General features: G+C 35.3%; 1 protein-coding gene across 1 annotated transcript in view; it reads right to left on the minus strand.

Moving 5' to 3' along the window:
* Positions 1 to 21,476, minus strand: part of LOC135223478 (uncharacterized) — a 152,891-nt gene extending 131,415 nt beyond the window's left edge. Inside the window, 1 exon segment of the mRNA XM_064261906.1 lies at positions 20,516 to 21,476. Coding sequence (XP_064117976.1) covers positions 20,516 to 21,360 — 845 coding nt within the window. The 5' untranslated portion in view covers positions 21,361 to 21,476.
* Positions 21,477 to 22,500: the final 1,024 nt, after the last annotated feature.

Consider the following 22,500-nt stretch of genomic DNA (forward strand, 5'->3'; position numbering starts at 1 on the left):
TAGAACAAATTCCTTGACAGTTTTCTCACCTAGAATTCCTATCGTAACTATACTCTGTTTTTTTCCATCTGTCCATCCGCCTGTGGTGTTTTTGTATGGTAACACTGCATTCCGGGCTTTAAATAGTTACGCTATGTGTAAGTTTTAGGTAAATAAAAGGATATCTAGGTGTACATTTGCAACTGAAAAGTGTTTTAATAATTTACTGTATGTGAAGTACACCGTTAATATTCGAAATAGGATATTATTATTATTGTTGAATGTAAGCTGAATGTAACTATCTAAAGCCCGGAAACACCACAGGCGGATGGAGAGATAGAAAAAAACAGAGTATAGACCTCTGTAATTTGGAAACCACTCTTAGTATCAAACGCAACAATACATATTGTGGGACGACGTCCAGCACGGAATGACCCTTGCAGTTAATATGGGTCAGTAGGGGAGTTTGGATAAGTACGGGAGATAATAAAAAAATAAAAGAAGAAGAATTAACTGAGCCTCCAGGATTGCTGAAATTAAAGTTTACTAATGCGCAATATATTACTCAAAATAATATTATACAAGTAGGCACCGAAAAACTGATTGGTTCATAGATTCTATGCATACATGCCAAGCACTGGGGCAACTAAGGCCAATCAAAGCTATAAATCAATATAAAAAATGTAATATATGGAAACTCATTTAGTTAAATTCAATCAAAACTATAAATAAGTATAAAATTGTAATGTGTATATATATATATATATATATATATATATGTATATATATAAATAATGAATGAATATATGTATAATATAATATATATATATATATATATATATATAAATAAATATGATATATATATATGATATCATATATATATATATATATATATATATCTATATATCAGTTAGGTATTCGAAAGAGAATGAACGTCCCTATCCTAATTACGCGAATCTTGGACATACCCACCGATCGCTTTTATTTCTGACAACAGGATTCGAAGACTTTTAAGGCGCCCTGTACAGTAATCTTTTCTGAAGGGTGTTTGACGTTTTTGTCACGTGGCCTCTCTATGGCGTCGAAACAATCCCCCCTCCAGACGATTTATGATAACCTCCTCCACAATTTCATGCGAATGATGCCCGAAGTCGTTACGATGTGCTAACAGGAAGCTCTCGTTTTGCGAGAATGACGGGTAATTGGGAAAGCTGGAGAGAGAGAGAGAGAGAGAGAGAGAGAGAGGAGAGAGAGAGAGAGGTGTGGTACTTAAAAGGTTGGGGAGGGAATGGAAAGATGCTGTAAAAAAAAAAAAAAAAAAAAAAAAAAACAAAAAAAAAAAAAAATACTAACATTTTCCCCACTGTTTTCTTCCGCTAGAATCTAGAGCGCATCTAGAAAAGGCATTGAGGGGGATATTTCGGAGGCACCCTCCCTCCCTCCCCCTCCCCCTCCCACCCGGCCAAACAGCTCCTCCCCCCTCCCGCCCCCAACTTACCCCTCCCGAAACGATCGGCGCAACTGCCAAGCACATGGGCTTGGCACTCGGCATACCCCTGCCCCACCTCCCCTACCCAAGAACCTCTATTAACCTCCCACCCTATGGGGTGCCACACCCTCCCCCCCCATTCCCACCAACCTTCACCCAACCGCTCCCAAACGGCCGTCTACCCCCGAAGAAGACAGGAGTCGAAATCGTCAAGACGAAACATTCAACAAATGATGACGGATGACTCGCTATTGCGAATGGGGGATTTAACTGACAAGGTCGACTCCTCGAGCTTCTTCGAATCGTTTGAACCGGGACAATTACTACGTCTCATACGACGTAACGAATATTTAAATGAAAATTTAGCATTGAACAAACGCATTCAGTTGGCCGTAGAACGTAATATACACCATATTGTAAAGCAGACTTTAGAAGCTTAACTTAACAGTCATTTCGAAGCAATATGCATCATCTGAATATTTGCCATTAAATATATATACTCATTTGATTAGGAGCAGTATATAATACATACTATTATAATATAAAGCATTATTTAGAAGCTTAATGCCGTTAACATTGTAAGGTATTGTATATGTGCACATATGTATGTACATATGTATATGTATGTATACAGAACTGCTAGGTAATCGTGATATATATATATATATATATATATATATATATATATATATATATATATAGAGAGAGAGAGAGAAGAGAGAGAGAGAAGAGAGAGAGAGAGAGAGAAATACTGCCACTAAGAATAGATTCTGATTGAGTCTACTTGTTTCTTATTCACGCGAATCTTTTCGTCCTTCCTTTGTTTATTTCGTCTTTAAATTTCGAAAGTTTGCCTTGAAAGTTTACAGGTCTTTAAGACTTATCTAATGTGAGTGCATTCAGTAATAAAAACAATAATAACATTAATATTACTCATACATCATATCAATTCAGTAATGCTTTATTTCGATCAAATTTTCATATGCATACACGTATATATACGTGTGTGTATATATATATATATATATATATATATATATATATATATATATATATATATATATATATATATAATATATATATATATAGTATATATACTATATATATATATATATATATATTCCTTTTGATCACTTTCCTGACCTAGATTACGATACACATCAACGAATTTAAATGTTATTATAAATAAATATCAATTAAAAAGGAGGAAAATCTCCAATTAAAAAGTTATTCTACCTTTTATGAATGAACGGAAAAGTAGTTTTTTTTATAGAAAGGAAGATAAATTAGTAATGGAATTTAATAAAGAATAAATAAATAAACTAAATACGAAAATGAATGTTAAATCATAAGCACATTAATAAAAAAAGTCTCCATTGACAAATGAATGGATAATGTAAACAACATTAAAACAAAGTAAAAAATCAAGAAGAAGAAGAAGAAGAAAGTCATAAACATAATAAAAAGGGGAAAGACTTCATTGACAAATGAATGGAAAATCTGAGCAACATTAAAACAATGTCTGTCAAAAAAATGAAAAGGCGTTGAAGAAGAAGAAGAAGAAGACGGGGAGGAGGAGGACGAGGAGGAGGAGGAGGAGGAGGAGGAGGAGAAATGAATGGAATATCTAAGCAACATTAAAATAACGTCAATGTCAAAAAATAAAAATGGTGTTGAAACAACAACAACAACAACAACAAGAGGAGGAGGAGGAGGAGGAAAAGCAATGATAAGAGGAGAAAAACTTAAAACGCGATACAAAATACGGGCACCTGATCATTCGTTTAAAGAACGCCTCCACGAACCGGATTTACAGTCGATGCTCTTTTTCGAAAACTGTGACGAACCTTTTGTAGTAAACGATGAGAGCCAGAGTATACGGTACTACTATAGCAAAGTCAATTAACAGAGACCAAGAATACGAAGCACAAGAACGAAGGAAGCGAGGCAAAGAAGACGAACGAGGTAAAAGGTAAAATAAATAAATAAATACACACATAAATAAAAGTACAGAGAATAAAAACATAAATTTTAGAGAGGGCATTTGACTGAGGTATTTCTCTTGCATGGAAGAGAATTTCACGCGTGAATAAGTCGATTTTTATCTAGACGTTTGCCAGAGTGTATATATATATATATATATATATATAATATATATATAATATTATATATATATATATATATATATAATGTATGTATGTATGTAGGTATGTAGTATGTATAACTGAATCACGAAAGTTTGGAACGTGAATAAATGCATAAATAAAGGGTATAAGCCACGAAGGAAACAGAAACAACGGAGTTTCTGCAAGAACTTGCAGAAACTCCGTTGTTTATTTCTCCTTCGTGGCTTATACCTTATTTATATTTATATTCATATATATATATATATATATATATATTATATAATACAATATATCTAATATATTTGAATATATGTTATATTTATTTATATATAAATATATAGTGTAAGTATATATACATGCATTACACACACATATATTTTTTAATTTAAATTAATATATGTATATTATATATATACATATAATATATTATTATAGATTAATTATATATTATATATATTAAGAATAATAATAGTAGTTTCCTTGTGTATATTACATGCATGCATAACACACATTATATATATAAACATTATATATAATATATATATATATATATATATATATATAATATATATAATTGTGGATATAGGAAGTAGCAGAGTAGATGAAAAGCAGATATCAGAATAAAGTTGTGGAGAGAAGGGGGGAAAAGCATAATAATTATCGACTGCTGAGAAGGAATGGGAAAGGAAGATAAAGAAAATTTTTTTTAAAAAGTGCTGGATCGACGGAATGGAAGGGCAATGATATCTAGGCTGCGAGTGAGTAGTCGTTTTCGCAGAGGTGAGTGGCGCAGTGACAGTTGATGGGCTCGAAAAACTGCTGATTAATTATTCTTGACTGTCAGTTATGAGGTTACATGAGGAAATCAATCGAAGTAGTAGTGATAACACTAAGCATGCAGATCAAGCATAACTATAAACCTGCCTCAGAAGATATTTGGCACTGTAACTATTGAGGGGAAATCTGAGAGAGAGAGAGAGAGAGAGAGAGAGAGAGAGAGAGAAGAGAGAGAGAGAGAGGAGGCCCAATGCATTATCCCTTGAAACGGAAGGCAAACTTCTAAGATACGATGCGTCTTTTTATAATCAATCAATCAATCAATTAAATATAAATAAATTTATAGGTTTAACAAGTGGCTGGTTGAGTTTATTCAGATTAAGCTGGGGCTGGCCTTATGCCAGAATGGGTCTGGCCTACAGGAGGTCCGTAAGAGTAAGACGCTGAAAGGTATAAGAGGCCTTGTGTGGATCTTTAGACTCGGTCAATTAACCTAGACAAAAAATAATTAACTTTAATTACCTGCGAAGCATGAAAAACATCTATACAAGTTACCAGAAACCTTTCTGATTGATTAATTGATTTATTTATAGATTTTAGGCATACATGCCAAGCACTGGGGCAAATAAGGCCATTCAGCGCTGAAGCGGAAATTGATAATGAAAAGGTTTGAAAGGCGTCACGGGAGGAACACCTCAAAACAGTTGCGCTATGAATCAATTGCTACGAGAGGCTGGAAAGTAAGATGGAAGAATGAGAATATGAACGGAGGTACAGTAAAAAGGAATGAAAGCAGCTGCACCGCAAGAGGTAAAAGAGAAAAGGATACCAACCTAGTAGACAACAAAAATTACTAGCTTTAACTACCTGAGAAGCATGAAAAATATTCATACAAGTTGCCAAAACCTTTCTGGTCATGCGCCATTTTATATCAATCTTCCAACTGACATCAGAACCACACAAGAACATGGACTCTTAACCATGTTTGATTTAACCCAATTCGACAAATTCCGCAGCGTCGCGAACTAAACCAAAACCAGGAGAATTCTACGACGTCGGTCGGGGAATAAAAATGCCACGATAGAGAAAGACGAAACCAGAAATAAAATCTGGGAAGAACTACAAGTCAATAAATGGGATAACCAATGAGCAAGTCAAGATCACATCTTACGGAGACCAGCATCAAAGGCAAATTACATCATAAATGAAAATCTTAAAAAAAGCAAGAGTTATAAAGAAGAGTAAATGCTGGAAACGACAGGAAGATAATAAGTGAATAAATCCCTTGGCAGCACTGGGCAAGGAACATCGAAAGAAGAAGAAGAAAGGAAGAAGGTTAAATATAAATAAAGAAATAAATTTTGAAAGTGGTAGAAATTTAGAAAAAAATATACGGGGTGGAGAGAGAGAGAGAGAGAGAGAGAGAGAGAGAGAGAGAGAGAGAGAGAGAGAGCAAACCACAGATAGATAAAAGGTTAAAGAGAGAGAGAGAGAGAGAGAGGCGAGTTAGGTTGTCACTGCCGCTTAAGGAGCAATTCCCAGCAATTCCTGACAATTCCCACAGTGACAGTTGCAATGCTTCACTACTTACGGTGGTGCTATCTGCTCCTCGTGGCACCAATTTCACGGTTGTTTTCGCTTTGCCCCTACGTTTTGGTGGCGAACCCCAAGGGGAGTAGTAGCGACCTGTCATTTTTTATTCTCTGGGTGTTTGTTGACATTCTTTCCATAATTTCTCAAATAATTATTTAAAAAAAATAGTTTCTGTTCTGGGTTTATGTACTGATTAATTTGCACACTCTTTCCTGAATCTTGTGGTGTACCCAAGGGGAGAAGGAGGGACCTTCAGACTTTTATTCCCCGGTTGTTCTGGGGACATTCTGTCCTTGATTTGCTGTCTTGGGGTTTGTGCACTGAGTAATTAGCACGTTCTTTCCTGAATAATTTAATTCTGGTTTTTTGCCCCTACGTTTTAAGGTGTACCCCAGAGGGAGAAAGAGGGACCTTTAGTTTTTTATTCTCTGGGTGTCTGGGGACATTCCGTCCTTAATCCTCGAATAATTATGCAAAAAATTGGTTTTACGCCTCTCAGTTTTGTAAGCTGAATAATTAGCACACACTTTCCTGAATAATTTACTTCTGGTTTTCCTGTTCTGGGTAATTAGCAAAATGGTCTTTACTCCATGAGTGATTAGGAGCTCTTTCTGGGCAATTAGAATGAGTAAAGAGTGAGTCTTAGTCATCAGGACGGGCCTTTATTTTCAGAGTAACTTAATGACCACTTCACAGAAGAGTGGAATACCGTTTCCTGACCGAAGAAAGCGCGTGCTTTTTTTATTTATTTACTTTTAGGAATATTATGAAAAGATCAATCTTCTAATCTTCAGTGGAAAATGAGTAAATCGCATGGACTTTTCCCTATGTTAATTAGAGAACTGGACGAGCCAGTATCTCCGAGAGAGAGAGAGAGAGAGAGAGAGAGAGAGAGAGAGAGAGAGAGAGAGAGAGAGAGAGAGACCCTAACGGAGCCAAAATAAGCAAATCAGCCCTTGAATTAACAATAGGCTTTTAAATTGCAGAACAAAGGAGGATATTTTGCTTCAAGTCAAAAACAAAGGACGAAACACTGCCCGTGATTTAAAGAGACGAGTACCCTTCGTAAATCGCACGTACGCGCCGGCACGTGTGTGCCCCTAGAGCACACAGGGCAGGTCCCTAGAGCCCTAGGGACGTGCAGACCAGATATGATCGTTCCCTCGACTCCTTTGTGCAAAGAAAGCCAACACTTCTGTCAACGGCACCCTTTCATATGCCGGGTTCCCAACGGGCATCTAGCGGGACAAAGAGCCTCTGTCTAGTACTGATTTAAATTCAGATTGCTTCACTTTCTCTGGTATGGTAATAATTCGGTGTCCCTAAGACTGGCACGTTCGTCCCTCTCTATTTGAGTTTACTGGTTAGGTTCAGAAATGTCAAAATAGCGCCCTCATTCATCAATGACGGCAGCAATTCCACTTCACTGAATCGTAAATAAACTACACGCTACAGGCAACGTTCACAATAGCCGTCTCCTACATGCACACGAAAGGCTCACCAACAGCACATCTACTTATTTATATCCTATATATAATATATATATATATATATATTATAAATATATATATATATAAAATAAAATATATAATATATATATGCTTACTAAATACGCACACACACACACACACACACACACACACACACATATATATTATATATTAATTATATATATATATATATATATATATATATATATTGGCAAGTTATAGTTTAAAAGTCAACTCAAGAATAATAATAATAATAATAATAATAATAATAATAATAATAATAATAATAATAATAATAATAATAATAATAATAATATAATAATAATAATGTCTTAGTCATGCATCATGAGTCTTGAAATGGAGAAACAAATCTATATGTACAAAATTAAAAGATAAATCTGTTCGATTCACTTGTGGATTTGTTTCTTTTTTTTTTTTTTCATTAATAATAATAATAATATTAATAATAATAAATAATAAAATTAATAATAACTAATAATAATAATAATAATAATAAATTTTAACCCTTAACAACTGCACTGGGATCTTTGCACTAAATTCTCAACCTCTTATTCACGAAGCTCTCGCTAAACTTGCTCAGTAAAATTCCTAATTAAAAAAAAAATAATAATTAAAATACTCACATCTATACAACACTGCTTTGGCAATGTAAAAGATGAATTGAGAATCGTGTGTTAAAATTACAAAATTAAAAAAAATCTTATTTTGTAATTTCAATTGAAACAAACACTGAAAAGGAGTACTGACCAGACAGTACAGTAGTAAATATTAGAATAATCATTAGCTGTAATGAACAACGAGATTTTCTGAAGAACAAGAACATACTTCCTCTCGAAGAACGAGTGGCCGGTGGAGAAATGAAAACTCACGTTCTAAATCTTTTGGGGAGAAATCTAGAACAGTAAAAATGCAAAAAAAAAAGAAAAAAAAAAAGAATAACAAATGAGAAGGGAATGAGATACATCTCTGAACAAATCGAAAAAACTGAAAGAGGAATTCAGCGAATTCCTTAGGATGTAGATTTGGAGATTCACGAAGAATAGTTTTCAAACTCACTAGTATAGCCTAAACAAACACGCACGTACACACACACATTTATATATACATACATATATATATATATATATAATATACATTATATATATATATATTATATAATATAAACATATATATTATATATAGATATATATATAGATATAATATAATATATACAATTACATATATTATACATAGATATATATAATATGTATGTGCAATAATATAAACTTATATGCACATCAATGAGTATATGTATGCTTACGTGTGGAATATATAAATTAACATATATATTAGTATACATATATAGACATACATACATATATATAGTACATATGTATACATTCAAGGTCAATGATCCCCCCCCCTCCCAGGGGAATCTAGCCCGAAGCAACAACGCATGACCCAGATGGCAAGACTCCAGAAAGAGAGCAGAAAGAAGTCAAGGATAGAAAAGCAACGAAAACCCTCTGTAAATAATACTACAGGAACTTTAGAATCCAAAACACTTGGATTCCAAAGAATACAATTTGTATTTTGATCGTGTTCGTAGCTGGCTTACGCGCGACAATATTTATTTCATATCAAGAAGAAATATTGTGGTTTACACGATGGATTAGGGAAAGTATTTTGGCTGCTATAATATTTTTTATATATATATACAGAAGGAGTATTGTGGTTTAGAGGATGGACTAGGGAAAGTGTTTTGGCTTGCTTATCCATTTTGTAGGTCATGGATATCATTTGGTAAACTATTGGTTAAACAGGGAAGAGCATTGGTTAAGAAACGCCAGTGGATTTAAAACAAGACTGGCCTGTAAAAACGATTACAAAAGCAATTATATATTTGCATTTATGTATATATATTTAACAAAATAAACATAATACATAATTTTCATTTGTCCTTTATTATTACCTTATTATATTATAAACATATACATATAATGTATAATAGATAGTAGATCTATACAAAATTATACTATATATATAATATATAGATATATATTATATATAGATACACCAATCATTATATATAATATATATATATATAATTACTGTGTATATATATATTATATATATATATATATATATATAATGAGATATATATATTCATTACGATATAAATATATAAACTTGTATGTCGTATACAGATTATTATATAAAAGACATAACAATATTAAAAATTGTTTAACTTAAATATTTTAGATTATTAAATATTTACAGGGCAGGTTTTCGGGTTGAAAAAAAAGAAAAAAAAAAGATTGTGTAATGTTGCCAATGACACGCACAATCAGATGAAAACAATCAGAATATAATGTGAACATTTTCAGAATCTGGAGTGAAAAAAAAAAAATATAATAACAAATGAATAAATCACCATTAATTCGCCTTTAAGTATTTAATCGGTTGTTTCTGTAAAACCGGACTTTACAGAAACATCTGTACATCAAAAAAATCATTCATGCTCACGTCATTCACATAAAACATCACGGATTACGGTATTTAGCAATAAAGTTCTTGAAACGCAACGGTTTTCAGTGAGCCACCCAAAACCCCCACCTGAACTCGGCCATCTCGAAACGCAGGCGCAGACCAAAGTCATCCTCATTTTCTGTCACTGCAGCTCATCCTTTGATTGACGGGATATTTAAAAAAACTGAAGGTGACCTACTACTTCTCCCTCGAGCCGTCTGTCCTGTCCAAGCGTGGAAGGGAACGGCGCCCGAGAGGGAAAGGACAGAACGGGAAAGAGAAGGATAGTTCAGGAGACGTTCCTACTCCTGACTCGAGTGACCCCGATACGGGGCCGGTTCAATAGATACAAATACGAATCTGATGAGCTCCATGAAACGCTGTCTACGTCACACACGTGACCTTTCTCATCTAACTCGGCCGATCTTTCCCCTCGACAGTAGAAAAGAAAATGCTACAAGACTGAAAATAAGAATTCAACATACATAATACAATGTTAAGACCAAAATATCTTTCAGCATATAACACAATTCAGACTGATTTTAGTAAACAGAATAAACACATTTTTGTGAACAGCAGACTGTCTACCCTACGCCTATCAGTTACAGTGATGCCATGATTTTCATAACTGCTTTAACTATCCAAAACTAAAGGGGGTTATGCCCCCTGGCCCCTCTCAACGGCCACGAGAGAGAGAGAGAGAGAGAGAGAGAGAGAGAGAGAGAGAGAGATTTCAATTAAGCAGCAATTACTCTGTTGGGTCGTACCGTAACAGTACCTAGTACTTGTCAACATTCTCCCTCTCACTGGGCTGCGTTCCAGAAGAGACTACACGTGACAGAATACAGTTCCTTTCGTAGGCGGTGACGCTCGGGAGAGAATTCCCTCTCTTGACAGACATTGGCTTTGCCAGCTCTTTCTTAACCATATGAATTCTCTGTCAAGTGTAGCAGCAGCGTGGTTCCCGTCTGCATACTTAAATAGACGGCTGTTTTTTTTTTTTTGTTTTTTTTCTCATGAGAGATACACGTATTTGGTGGATCTGACAGTGTGAATGCGACTAAGATTATATATATATATAATATATATATATATATATATATATATATATATATATATATATGCCCCTAAAACTACAGATGTCTCGTAGAAGAAATGTTACAATCTTGCTATAATTATAGCTTTGTAGAGGAGAAACAAACTACAAAGCGACTATCTTGGCCCTAAAGTTCCCTAGAAACTCTCTAAAAATTCCCTATAATCTCCTCATAGCTCTCTAAAAATTACCTAACGCCTCCTAATAAACCTCTAAAAATTCCCTTAAAAATTCCTAAAAACTCTAGAAATTCCCTAAAAACTTCTAATAACTCCCTAAAACGTATTAATAACTCTCTAGAAATTCCCTAAAAACTTTTAATAACTATAAATTTCCTAAAAACTTCTAATAACTCCTTAAAATCGCCCAAAAATTCCCTATAACTCCCTTAAAAAATCCCTATCAACTCCATAAAAGCTTCCTACAAATTCCCTAAACAATTCCTAAAAGCTCCCTACAATTTCCCTAAAACCCCTCTTGAAATATTCAATACAAACTCCATCAAGAGGTTCATAACAATTCCTAAGTCCTTCCCCGGCACCCCACCCAACCTTAAACCCCTGAATAATTCCCTAAACATTCTCACATCAGACTACAGACCACCTTAGGTGCGATAAAACCCTCCCAAGGAGCCGTCTGAACTTGCCATAAAAAAAAAAATAAATAAATAAAAATACTTCTAAAACGATCTTGAAACGCTCTGACGCTCTGTCTGCTCTTTGGCAAAAATGGCGAAGCTGCTCTTTTGATGTTTTCATTTCACAGCAAAAAACGGTCCCTACAAACAATAAATATTTTGAGAAATCTATTAATAGACGGTCTCGAGTGTGAGAATCATGTTGGCTGCTGAATTTGCCAACGACCAACCATCCATCTGGGTGACTACTACAAATTCGATCGCAGACAAAACAGAGATTATATTTGTTGAATAGGGTCTGAATTTCGTTATGTTGTTGAAGTGTCTCGTGGAGGACAGAGGTTGGAAGTGCTCTATTCTGAGAGAGGGAAGCTTTGGTTGTGCAGTCTTTGGTGAATAAGTTGAATGTTAATTTTTTGTTCTATTGAAGATTACTGACTTGACAATGAACTTTTTTATATATTCACATACGTACACAAAGATATTATATATATATACGAGTCCATACATACACACACACACACACTATATATATATATATATATATATATATATATATATATATATATATATATATATGTATATATATATCTATATATATATATATGTGTGTGTGTGTATATGTGTGTGTGTGTTGTGTATATGTGTGTGTGTTCACATATAATATTCAAAATCTGACTCTCGCTTAAGGAAATTCAGTATTGATTTGGTATCAAAATAAAACACATGTACTTGTTCAACACAACAATCAGAAAATAAGCATTATAACCCGACGACAACGAAGATTCACAACGAAGACGGTCCATCCATCAAATTAAAGTCTCCTTAACCAAATACCGAAGCGAGAAGCATAACAAATAAACAGTGAAGACAGCACTGAAGTGTAGGTTCGCGTATGTACGTATGTATGTCAGTGGACACTGGAGAGAGGGGCCCACGTTGGCACCGCGGCCGGCTCGCAGTGCCAACCCGAAGGAAGACAGTGCCAGAGCCAATGAGTGCCATCGACTGTGCCCCCCGACCATCACATTCTGCAAGACCTTATCAACTAAAGGCAAAGAAGGCAATTAAGGACGGGACTCAAGAAACTGGATGATGACGAATGATAATAACTGGAGCTGGAACAATTTTTTTAGGCCAAAGGCCAAGCGCTGGGAGGTATGAGGTCGTTCAGCGCTGAATTGAGGAGGGTACTGAAGGAGCTGAATGATGGTGAATTACAAGAAACTGAAACAGAACTATATAATTCAAGCCAAAAGTTTGGGACTTATGAGGTCATTCAGCGCTGAGATTTATCGTTAGGAGAAAGGGGAAAGGAAGATGAAAAGACGAGAATATGAATGGAGATATAAAGAGGGAACTGAAGGAACTCAGTAATGATAAATTACCAGGAATTACTTCATAAAATAGGCGGGAATTACATCAGGAAATAGCCAGGAGCTGCTCCATAAAATGGACGTAAATTACTTTATAATTAGCCATAAATGACCTCACAAAATAAGCCAGGAATTACTTCATAAAAATAAACAAACATTATTTCACAAACAGCCAGAAATAACTTCGTGACTAACATGAAATTAGTTTAATAAATAGCAAGAAATAACTTCATGAATAACGAGAAGTTATTCTAATAAATAGCCAGAAATTATTTCATGAATAGCAAGAAATTACTTTAATAAATAGCCAGAAATTACTTTATGAATAAAAAGAAATTACTTTAATAAATATCCAGAAATGACGTCATGAATAACGAGAAATTACTTTAATAAATAGCCATAAATTACTTCATGAGATAGCCGGAAATTACTACATAAAAATGGGCAGAAACTGCTGTGTAAACAGCCAGAAATCACTTCATGGAATAGACCAATAATACTCTATGAAAGGTCGACATTTTACGAAAGTACATAAAAAATAACGAGAAATTACTTTATACATAGCCCGACATTACATAAAATAAATAGCCAGAAATGACTTCATCAAAGAGCCAGAAACGCTTTCATGAAGAGTCAGAAATGACTTAAAAAAATAGCACAAAATTATTTCATAAATAACCGAATAATACTTCATGAATCATCTGAAATTACTTTAATAAATAGTCATAAATGATTTCGCAAAACAACCGGAAATAACGCATTGAATACCAAGGAAATATTGTAACCTGTATAAAAACTTCCTTTTTTACAGCACATCTGAGGCAAGTTGACGGTACCCAAAAATCATTGGAATTTCATCTTGTCCCACCCTTCAGTGACTACTCTCTCAATGAACAAACAACGACCATCACCACCAAACCTGCCTCGGCCCCAACCCAAACCACTCTTCCGCCCCCGACCTCCTGAGAATAAAGGAAACAGAGGAGATTAAAGAACAACACCATTTTAGTTTCCTGTTTACGCCAGAATGATAAGTATAGATGGAGTAAGGTAAGGACGTTCATTTAGGTTTCGCCATAGTTATTTTGAGGGGTTTTGGAGTGTCATAAACCCACACAAACACATACTATATATATGTGTATGTTTGTTTGTATGGTGTTTTGACGTTGCATGGAACCAGTGGTTATTCAGCAACGGGACCAACGGCTTGACGTGACTTCCGAACCACGTCGAGAGTGAACTTCTATCGCCAGAAATACACATCTCTGACCCCTCAATGGAATGCCCGAGAATCGAACTCGCGGCCACAAGAGGTGATAGTCCAAGAGCAAACCGACCACGCCACTGAGGCGCTTATATGCAGCATGTATATATATATATATATGTATATATATATATATATATGCGTGTGTGTGTGTGTGTGTGTGTGTATGTATGTATAGTTATAGTCCCTTTTTCTAGACCTCAGCTGACCCTGGGTTACCTGACGGGCTGGCAATGCACCGGCCAGTTGAGCCACGGACCTTGCAAACACGATCCCAACGCTTTACCATTGAGCCAAGGCATCCAGACACATTTTTTCTTTATTATCTTTTTGAAGTACCCAACTGCCTTCCTGAATCGCACCTCTGAACTCCCCCCCAACCAACAGAGAGCAGGTTATAGGATAGAATATAGAAGTTAGGCCAAAGGCCAAGCGCCGGGAACTATGAGGTCATTCAGCGCTGAAAGGGAAACTGAGAGTGAGAAGGTTCTACAGGTGTAACAGGAGGAAAACCTCAAAGCAGCTGCTCTGAGGAGCAACTGTTAGAGAGGGTGGAAAGCCAGATGAAAGAAAGAGAATATGAACGGAGTTGCAGTGAAAGGAATGACAGAGGTTCCAGCTAGGGCCCGAAGGGACGCTGCAAAGACCCTTAAGTAATGCATAAACGGCGCTAACCCCTCACGGGAAGAGAACAGGTTCTAAGTAGTCTCCCCTCCGAACTCACAAGAAGAGCGATGTAGAAAACGAGAGAGGGCATTCACTTGACGTAGTAAATATTCCCCCTTCGACATAAATGACATTTCTTGCCTTATATCTTTGTTGTATCTTTGTTACCTTTGCGGTTCTTGAGAGGATTTTGTTTATATAAAAGTCTGGGTTTTTCGTTTATCATGTAAGACACTTCCGGATGAATAATAATAATAATAATAATAATAATAATAATAATAATAATAATAATAATAATAATAGGTGAGGAAATTCAGTGGTGTAAGTGTAAATATATAAAAAAAACATACATTTCTTATTTATATTTACACTTACACTAATGAGGATTTATTCACATTGTAGTGACTCGTGCTATTATGAGATTTATATGAATGATGAAGATGATGATGATAATAATAATAATAATAATAATAAAATAAATAATAAATATGGGTTTGTTCGAGCCAAAATGTTTATATGTATATAATATATAATATACATTTATATATATATATATAAATATATATATATATATATATAAATATATATTATATATATATATATATATATATATATATATATATATATATATATATGGTGCCGATCTCAAAGACTGAAATTTTTATTGCAATGATTACGCAATCATTTATTTTTACGTGATACCTTTACTTGACGGATTAAGAGCAGTAGCAGTAGTAGTAGTAGTAGTAGTAGTAGGCTTCTACTATTACTACGGAAAAAAATTTTCCTTTTTGTGAGACCTGTGGTATACGGATGATGATGTTGATTATATTATTATTATTATTATTATTATTATTATTATTATTATTATTATTATCTATGGTGCATCACTACGCCGCACCCGGAGGTAATGAGTTCAAAGCCACAATGCTGTAGATGAGACTGTATTTTTCAAAATACAAAACAAAAGGTGAAAAAAAAAAGGCAAGGGAGCTCACGACCATTTTTTAAACTTTTTTGTTATTTTTGAATATAGTCTCACTAAAACATTGTGAATTGGAACTTATCATTATTATTATTATTATTATATTATTATTATTATTATTACTTATTATTGTTGTTGTTGTTGTTGTTGTTGATGATGGACCAAACAAAACAAAAACTTCTTTCAGTTTTCTTCTGAAAATGTAAAAAGAAACCCCCAAAATTACTGAGTATAACTTGTTTACTGTGTATTTACATATTATTTTACTCAACACTCTAGTACTTTATTATTATTATTATTATTATTATTATTATTATTATTATTATTATTATTATTATTATTATTATTATTATTATTATAATATCCCAACCATACCACCTCTTGGACTCCTACCTCAACCTAAACATTCTCCTTCGTCACTAGAAAGCCAACCCTACCCCCGGGCACGGGGCTGCCAAAAGGTGACAGGTAAATCCAGGTGAAACAGGTGAGGACATGACGTAGGTGACGGGAGTGGAAAAAAATGGACGAATAAATACTCCGAAAGTCGAAAATAACGCGAAGGGGGATATAGAGTTTCGGGGGAGGAACGAAATTAGAAGGAAATCGGATTTAGAGGGAGCAGGTGAGGCTGACTGACCTTGACCCATTGGGAGATAAAAATGAGCGAGTGGGCCATCTCTCGTCATAGAGATTGGATGATAGCAGGGGGTATTTCAGCTTGCTTTAGATGCATGACTGGGCTGCGCTGTGATAAGGGGTTTGAATAATATAGACGTTATTTGTAAATATATACATACATACACACACATACATTATTATATATATATATATATATATATATGGATACAATCCACATTGATATATTATATAAAACTACAGAAGGACTTTACATCATAGTGGATTGTATCCCCATCTACTTAGAGGTACGACATAGTACCTAGCTTCTGCATATATCTATATCTATATCTATATATAATATATATATATATATATATATATATATATATATATATATATATATATATATATATATATATATATAAATGTGAATTTTTGAATCACATGACCTGAAGAGGGAGACAGCAGTCTCGGAAATATAGTACTTTTCTCTCTACATTTTGGTGTTTTTATGGGCTCCTTTTATTAGTATATATATATATATATGTGTGTGTGTGTGTGTGCACGTGTGAGTAATATTAACCATGAAAACTATCATACAAGTTCAAAATGCCACAATGAGAGAGAGAGAGGAGAGAGAGAGAGAGAGAGAGAGAGAGAGACTCAACAATTCGACGATCTTGACCTTCATAATTTGACCTTGAATCTTGAAAATAATGCCACGGGAGGCCCATGGGGAAGGCAACCTCATACCCATACCTAGACCAGGACGGAGAGAGAGAAGAGAGAGAGAGAGAGAGAGAGAGAGAGAGAGAGAGAGAGAAATTAAGTCCTTGAAACTGAGCTGCACTGTTTACTCAATAAAACTAAATTGAATAATATAAAATTATATCACATCGCCTGAAGAATGTCTCCCACATTATCAATGTTAAAGGAATTTTAGAAGAGAGAGAGAGAGAGAGAGAGAGAGAGAGAGAGAGAGAGAGAATCTACAATTAATACAGAACAAGGCGTGATCCGACCTCCAACTTACTCGGGGCGCGTGCTTAAAATCTACAGTTGTTCCACCACCGAAAGTTAAAATAAATGCGCTATATTTTATTAGAAATTGTAGTTCTGTACTGTTTCCCGTGCACATCATTTATTGTTTTTAATTTTGATTCTAATAAATAAATCATAAATATCCTATCCTAACATTCCTGTATCTTTAACTCTACGCGAAACACCTTTTTCAGACCTTTTTAGGCTTTTTCATAGACCCTTCCTAACCGCCCAGCAAAACAAGCAACAGCAAGAACAACAACAACAACAAAGTAAGCGAAAACAAACTCCTAATGTCATTCAAAGGCGCGTCCCTTTCGTACACAGGCGACCCCGCCATTGCAGGATTGCCCCCCCCCCAACAACTTGCAGGAACGCGCAGCAGCACAATTGTCAATTTGCGCCTCCGCAGCTGAAGCGGTTACGAATCGTCGCCAGTTTTCTCATCATCAGCTGCAATGACTAAACAGAGAAACTGCTGCACGTGTCTGTGCAACTGTTCGAAACTGTTTGTGCCGATGATGCTCAAATTGAGACAGTTATCTTTTCTTTTTCTTGTTACTTTGTTAAAAGCGTCATTACGCATATTTTCGGCAATCGACTGCGGAATGTGGAATGTTTAAGTAGAGTGGGGAGGATTGTTGCACTTTATAATAATCGCAGTAATATTATTATAATGATAATAATACAGGGTAATTTCAAGTTCCAATGATGACAATAGGATTATTTTCCTAATTATATTCATGATAATGATATTGGAAAAGTAAATCCACAATAGAGTGTCTGTTGGATTTTGTTATGTAAAATACAAAATCAAACATTTTATTGACTCATGTGATTATGAGTTTTCTTTGAACAATGATAATCATACAGCCGAAATGAATTACATCATTGCCACTCAGGGAAATTAATGTTATAACGATTATCAAAACGCTATAAAGTTCAATATCATATTATCTGATGTATTATTCAATATGCAATCTTTTCACTAATTGTTGTCATTTTTAATGTTTTTTAACTACTATTCCCAGTATTATTACTGTTGTTACCATTATTATGAATATTATCTTTAATACATCTTCAGCAACTGTGTTTATATTGCCGATTTATCTTTGCATGTTATTGTCTATACTTTGTATATTTCATGTATATGGCCTTGAGTTTAAATAAATTTATTTAAATTAAAAAATATATATATATATATATTATATATATATATATATATATATATATATATATACATATACAGTTTATAAATAATTTTATTCCAGCTCAAGGTCCATATATATATATATATATATATATATATATATATATATATATATATATATATATATATATATATATATATATATATATATATATATATATATATATATATATATATATATATATTAGAGAAACGGTGAATTTTTTCATCGTTTCACTTTCCTTCTTGGACATTGTCTTTATTTATATAATATTCACCACGTTCCATATTATCGTGAAACAGTTATATATATTTATATATATAATATATATAAGTACAAAAAAAGGCTACTTTTAAAACTTAAAATACATCCTAAAGATGTCTCCATATAATACGAGAAAGCGCTTCGTATACAGTCTTCCAGCCAAGTGTGTTTCCGGTGATTCAAAGGCTATTTCCATGAGTTATATATACATGTGTTTCTGTGTGTGTGTGTATGTAAGTGTTCTCAAATACGAACCACCAAACCTCAGGTGCCACTTGGCACCTGCCTTAAGGAAATACCCAATCAACTTGACAGAAATTCCCTAGAAACTTCGTAACTACTTTGACCTGGGCCCTAAAATGTATTAAAATTAAGAGTGAGGAACGTAACCCTGGTACAAAATGTTAAAAATGCCAGCTCCTGACTGGGTCTCGAATATTCTACGAATCTATGTACGGGGAAAATATCCAGTGATAGAAAATTATCCAATCACAGAAAAATATTGAACAAATATTTAGTTATAGAAAAATATTAGTTTTATGGAAAAAATATCCAGTTATTGAAAAATATCCAGTTTGAAAATTATGGAGATATAGAAAAAATATCCAGTTATAGAAAAATATCTAGTTATAGAAAAATTCCACGTACAGAAAAATATCCAGTTATAAAGTAATTTATCTAGACACAAAAATATCCATTTATAGAAAAAAAAACATCTGGTAACGGATATAAAAATTTTCAATTACGGCTCAAAGTTATTTAAGCGGAGACCACATCGTGGGTAACTTCTATGAAAAACAGCACAATAATTGTTCAGTTTCTCTCCGTTCATTCAATGAATGAATGAATAATCTCCCAAGGAGGCTAAAAATTGCTCATGCTTACAAAAACATATATAATTTTTACTGGAGTTTTCGTTGTAATTCAGAAAAAAACTGCAACCAACAGCTGGGTTTTAAGAAGAAAAAATAAATAAATAAAAAGAGCGCAGCTCTAAACACTAATGGGTCTTCAGATTGTGGCACTCAGGGTATCTTCCAAGAGACGTGACAGACAAAGTGTGCCATGAAGTGCCACAAAGCTCTTCTGTTGCTTCAGATACCCTCTTGGTCATTCCCTATCGGCCACTCCAATGTCCCGTGGCTTAATGGGCACCTTTACAAGAATGGCCCCCGACTCCCACTTCGTCTGTAGTACCCCTAAGACATCCTCCCCCTCCCTTCCCCTCTCTTCACCGTTTATCCCGGCTACTCACAATTCAGGAACTCCCTCCACCCCTTTCCCTTTGGTACCCCCTCCCCATTTCCCCCTCTGAAATAACAGTAGCCAAGGTCATCGGTCACGTTGTCCCCCCTAACCCGAGGACCCTATCCCCCCTCCTCCCCCTCTTACCTGTTTCGCTTGCGCCTCGTGAAGAGGTTGAGGCTAGGCGTCCTAAGCTTGGGGATGGTGATTTTGGGCTTCCTGACGGTGGAGAGACTCCAGGAGCTGATGGACCGCCGCAGCTGCTGGAGTCTGGCGTCCGCCATTGCGACCAGCCCAGTGCACAACCGCACCGCCGCACTACCTGCCGCCGCTCCGCACTCGAACAAGGCCCCAAGTCCACTGGCGGCCTCCCACCGCACCTCTCGCGCCGCCGACGCCGCCCTGTTGGCGGCCAGGACCCTGGGGCTATTCCTGGCAGCGAGTCTCGGCGAGGGAGGGCACCCAGAGGTAGAGAGAGTCGCGGGTTGTCTCCCGCCGCCGCCACCGCCGCGCCGAGATCTGGCAGGTGTCAGGAGGGGAACAACACCGCCGCCCCGCGCTTTGACGCGCCTCCTGAAGTGGCTCGCCCACCGCCGGGCGGCTCGCATGCGAGTCCGGGCCTGTCTGTAGAAGGGGCGCGAGCGGGTGCGGAGCGAGCGGGCCAAGGACGACGACGTCCTCGAAGTGGCGGAGCCCCGACGGCGGTGGTGGCGATGGTGGTGGTGGAAGGAGGAGGACATAGTCGAGGTGGGGGAGTACTCTGCCCTCCTGAAGGTGCTGGAGGAGGATCTCTGACTCTCCTTTAAGGTGAAGGAAGCGGTGGGCGTGGCATTGCTAAGGGTCCGCCCGCTCGACCATTCTTCGTGGACGGGTTTGAGGGGCGTGCGCGATAGACTTCGGGTCCGCGCAGGTCTCGTGGGAGGAGCGCGGTGGAGGGTCAGCTCTGAACGGGGCAAGATGATCGGGGCACCAGTTCGCACCATACCGGACATCTGGAAGAAGAAGCCAAAGAGAAGTGAAAGGAAAGGCAGAGATCAAAATAAATCGAATAACTTAGAAAATAAATGTGAGAATAAAAACAGAATACAATGAAGCACGTGAAAAGAGAAGTGTGAATATCTGTTTAAGAGCAAAGGTATACTGGGATGGCAAACCTAACAGCCTTTCCTACACCAGGCCCGAAGCAATCCAAATCACGAACAGACAAAGAGAGAAGGTTTATGGTAATTAACAGAATACGACTACAAAGTCGTTGGGAAGGAACGAAGAATAATAAACGAAATAAATCACAGAAAAAAACAAATCAAAATGTAAAAAAAAATTTCTGACGGTTTACGAGCAGCTCGTGGTTTCCAGAAATACTTATAAACTAAATTATATATATATAAAAAGCCAAGTGGAATGTAAAGACACGACAAAATTAAAAAAAAAAAAAAATGTGTTAATTGAACGACATTATTTGGGGGTGAGGGAAAGATACTTCAACAAGCATTCTTACAATGTAATCGAAGTCCAGTCAGTGTGTGCCAAAAGAAATTTTGGAAAAATGAGCAAAACCAAAACCCCCCAAAAAAATAGAAACATAAGACATGATAGATAATTATAAAGAAAAGGTTAAGTGAGCTTGGTAAACAAAAATATTAATGCAGATAATTCTCAAAAAGTGAATAAAAATACAAAGGACAACAATATTTAGAACACCAATAAGTATATGATGTGAATATATCAAGTGGAAAGGGAAAACTATGTAGGAACCTATATTATTATAAAGTGTAACTAGAAAGTTGAGTATTTGGTGTCTTAGAAAAGTATCAAGAAATATAAAAATATTGAAAAATGGAAATTAAGTATATACAAGACAAACGCTGGAAACCGGAATAAAAATAAAAATATATAAATGTGTCACATAATCCTATTTAAAAATAGAAATGTGTTAAAAAAATTCTTTATAGAATAAAAATGTGTTACATAAATTTGTTTTAAAATAAAAATGTGTCATATTTATTTTTGAAAAAATAATAATCTTTCGCATAAATTTTTTCTTAAAAAATTTTGCCTAAATTTTCTTTAATATAAATGCTACATAAAATTTCTAAGTAAAAATGTTACATACTGTATTTAATAAAAAAATA

This window comes from Macrobrachium nipponense, chromosome 10 (genome assembly GCF_015104395.2).
Source record: "Macrobrachium nipponense isolate FS-2020 chromosome 10, ASM1510439v2, whole genome shotgun sequence".
Lineage (NCBI taxonomy): Eukaryota > Metazoa > Arthropoda > Malacostraca > Decapoda > Palaemonidae > Macrobrachium > Macrobrachium nipponense.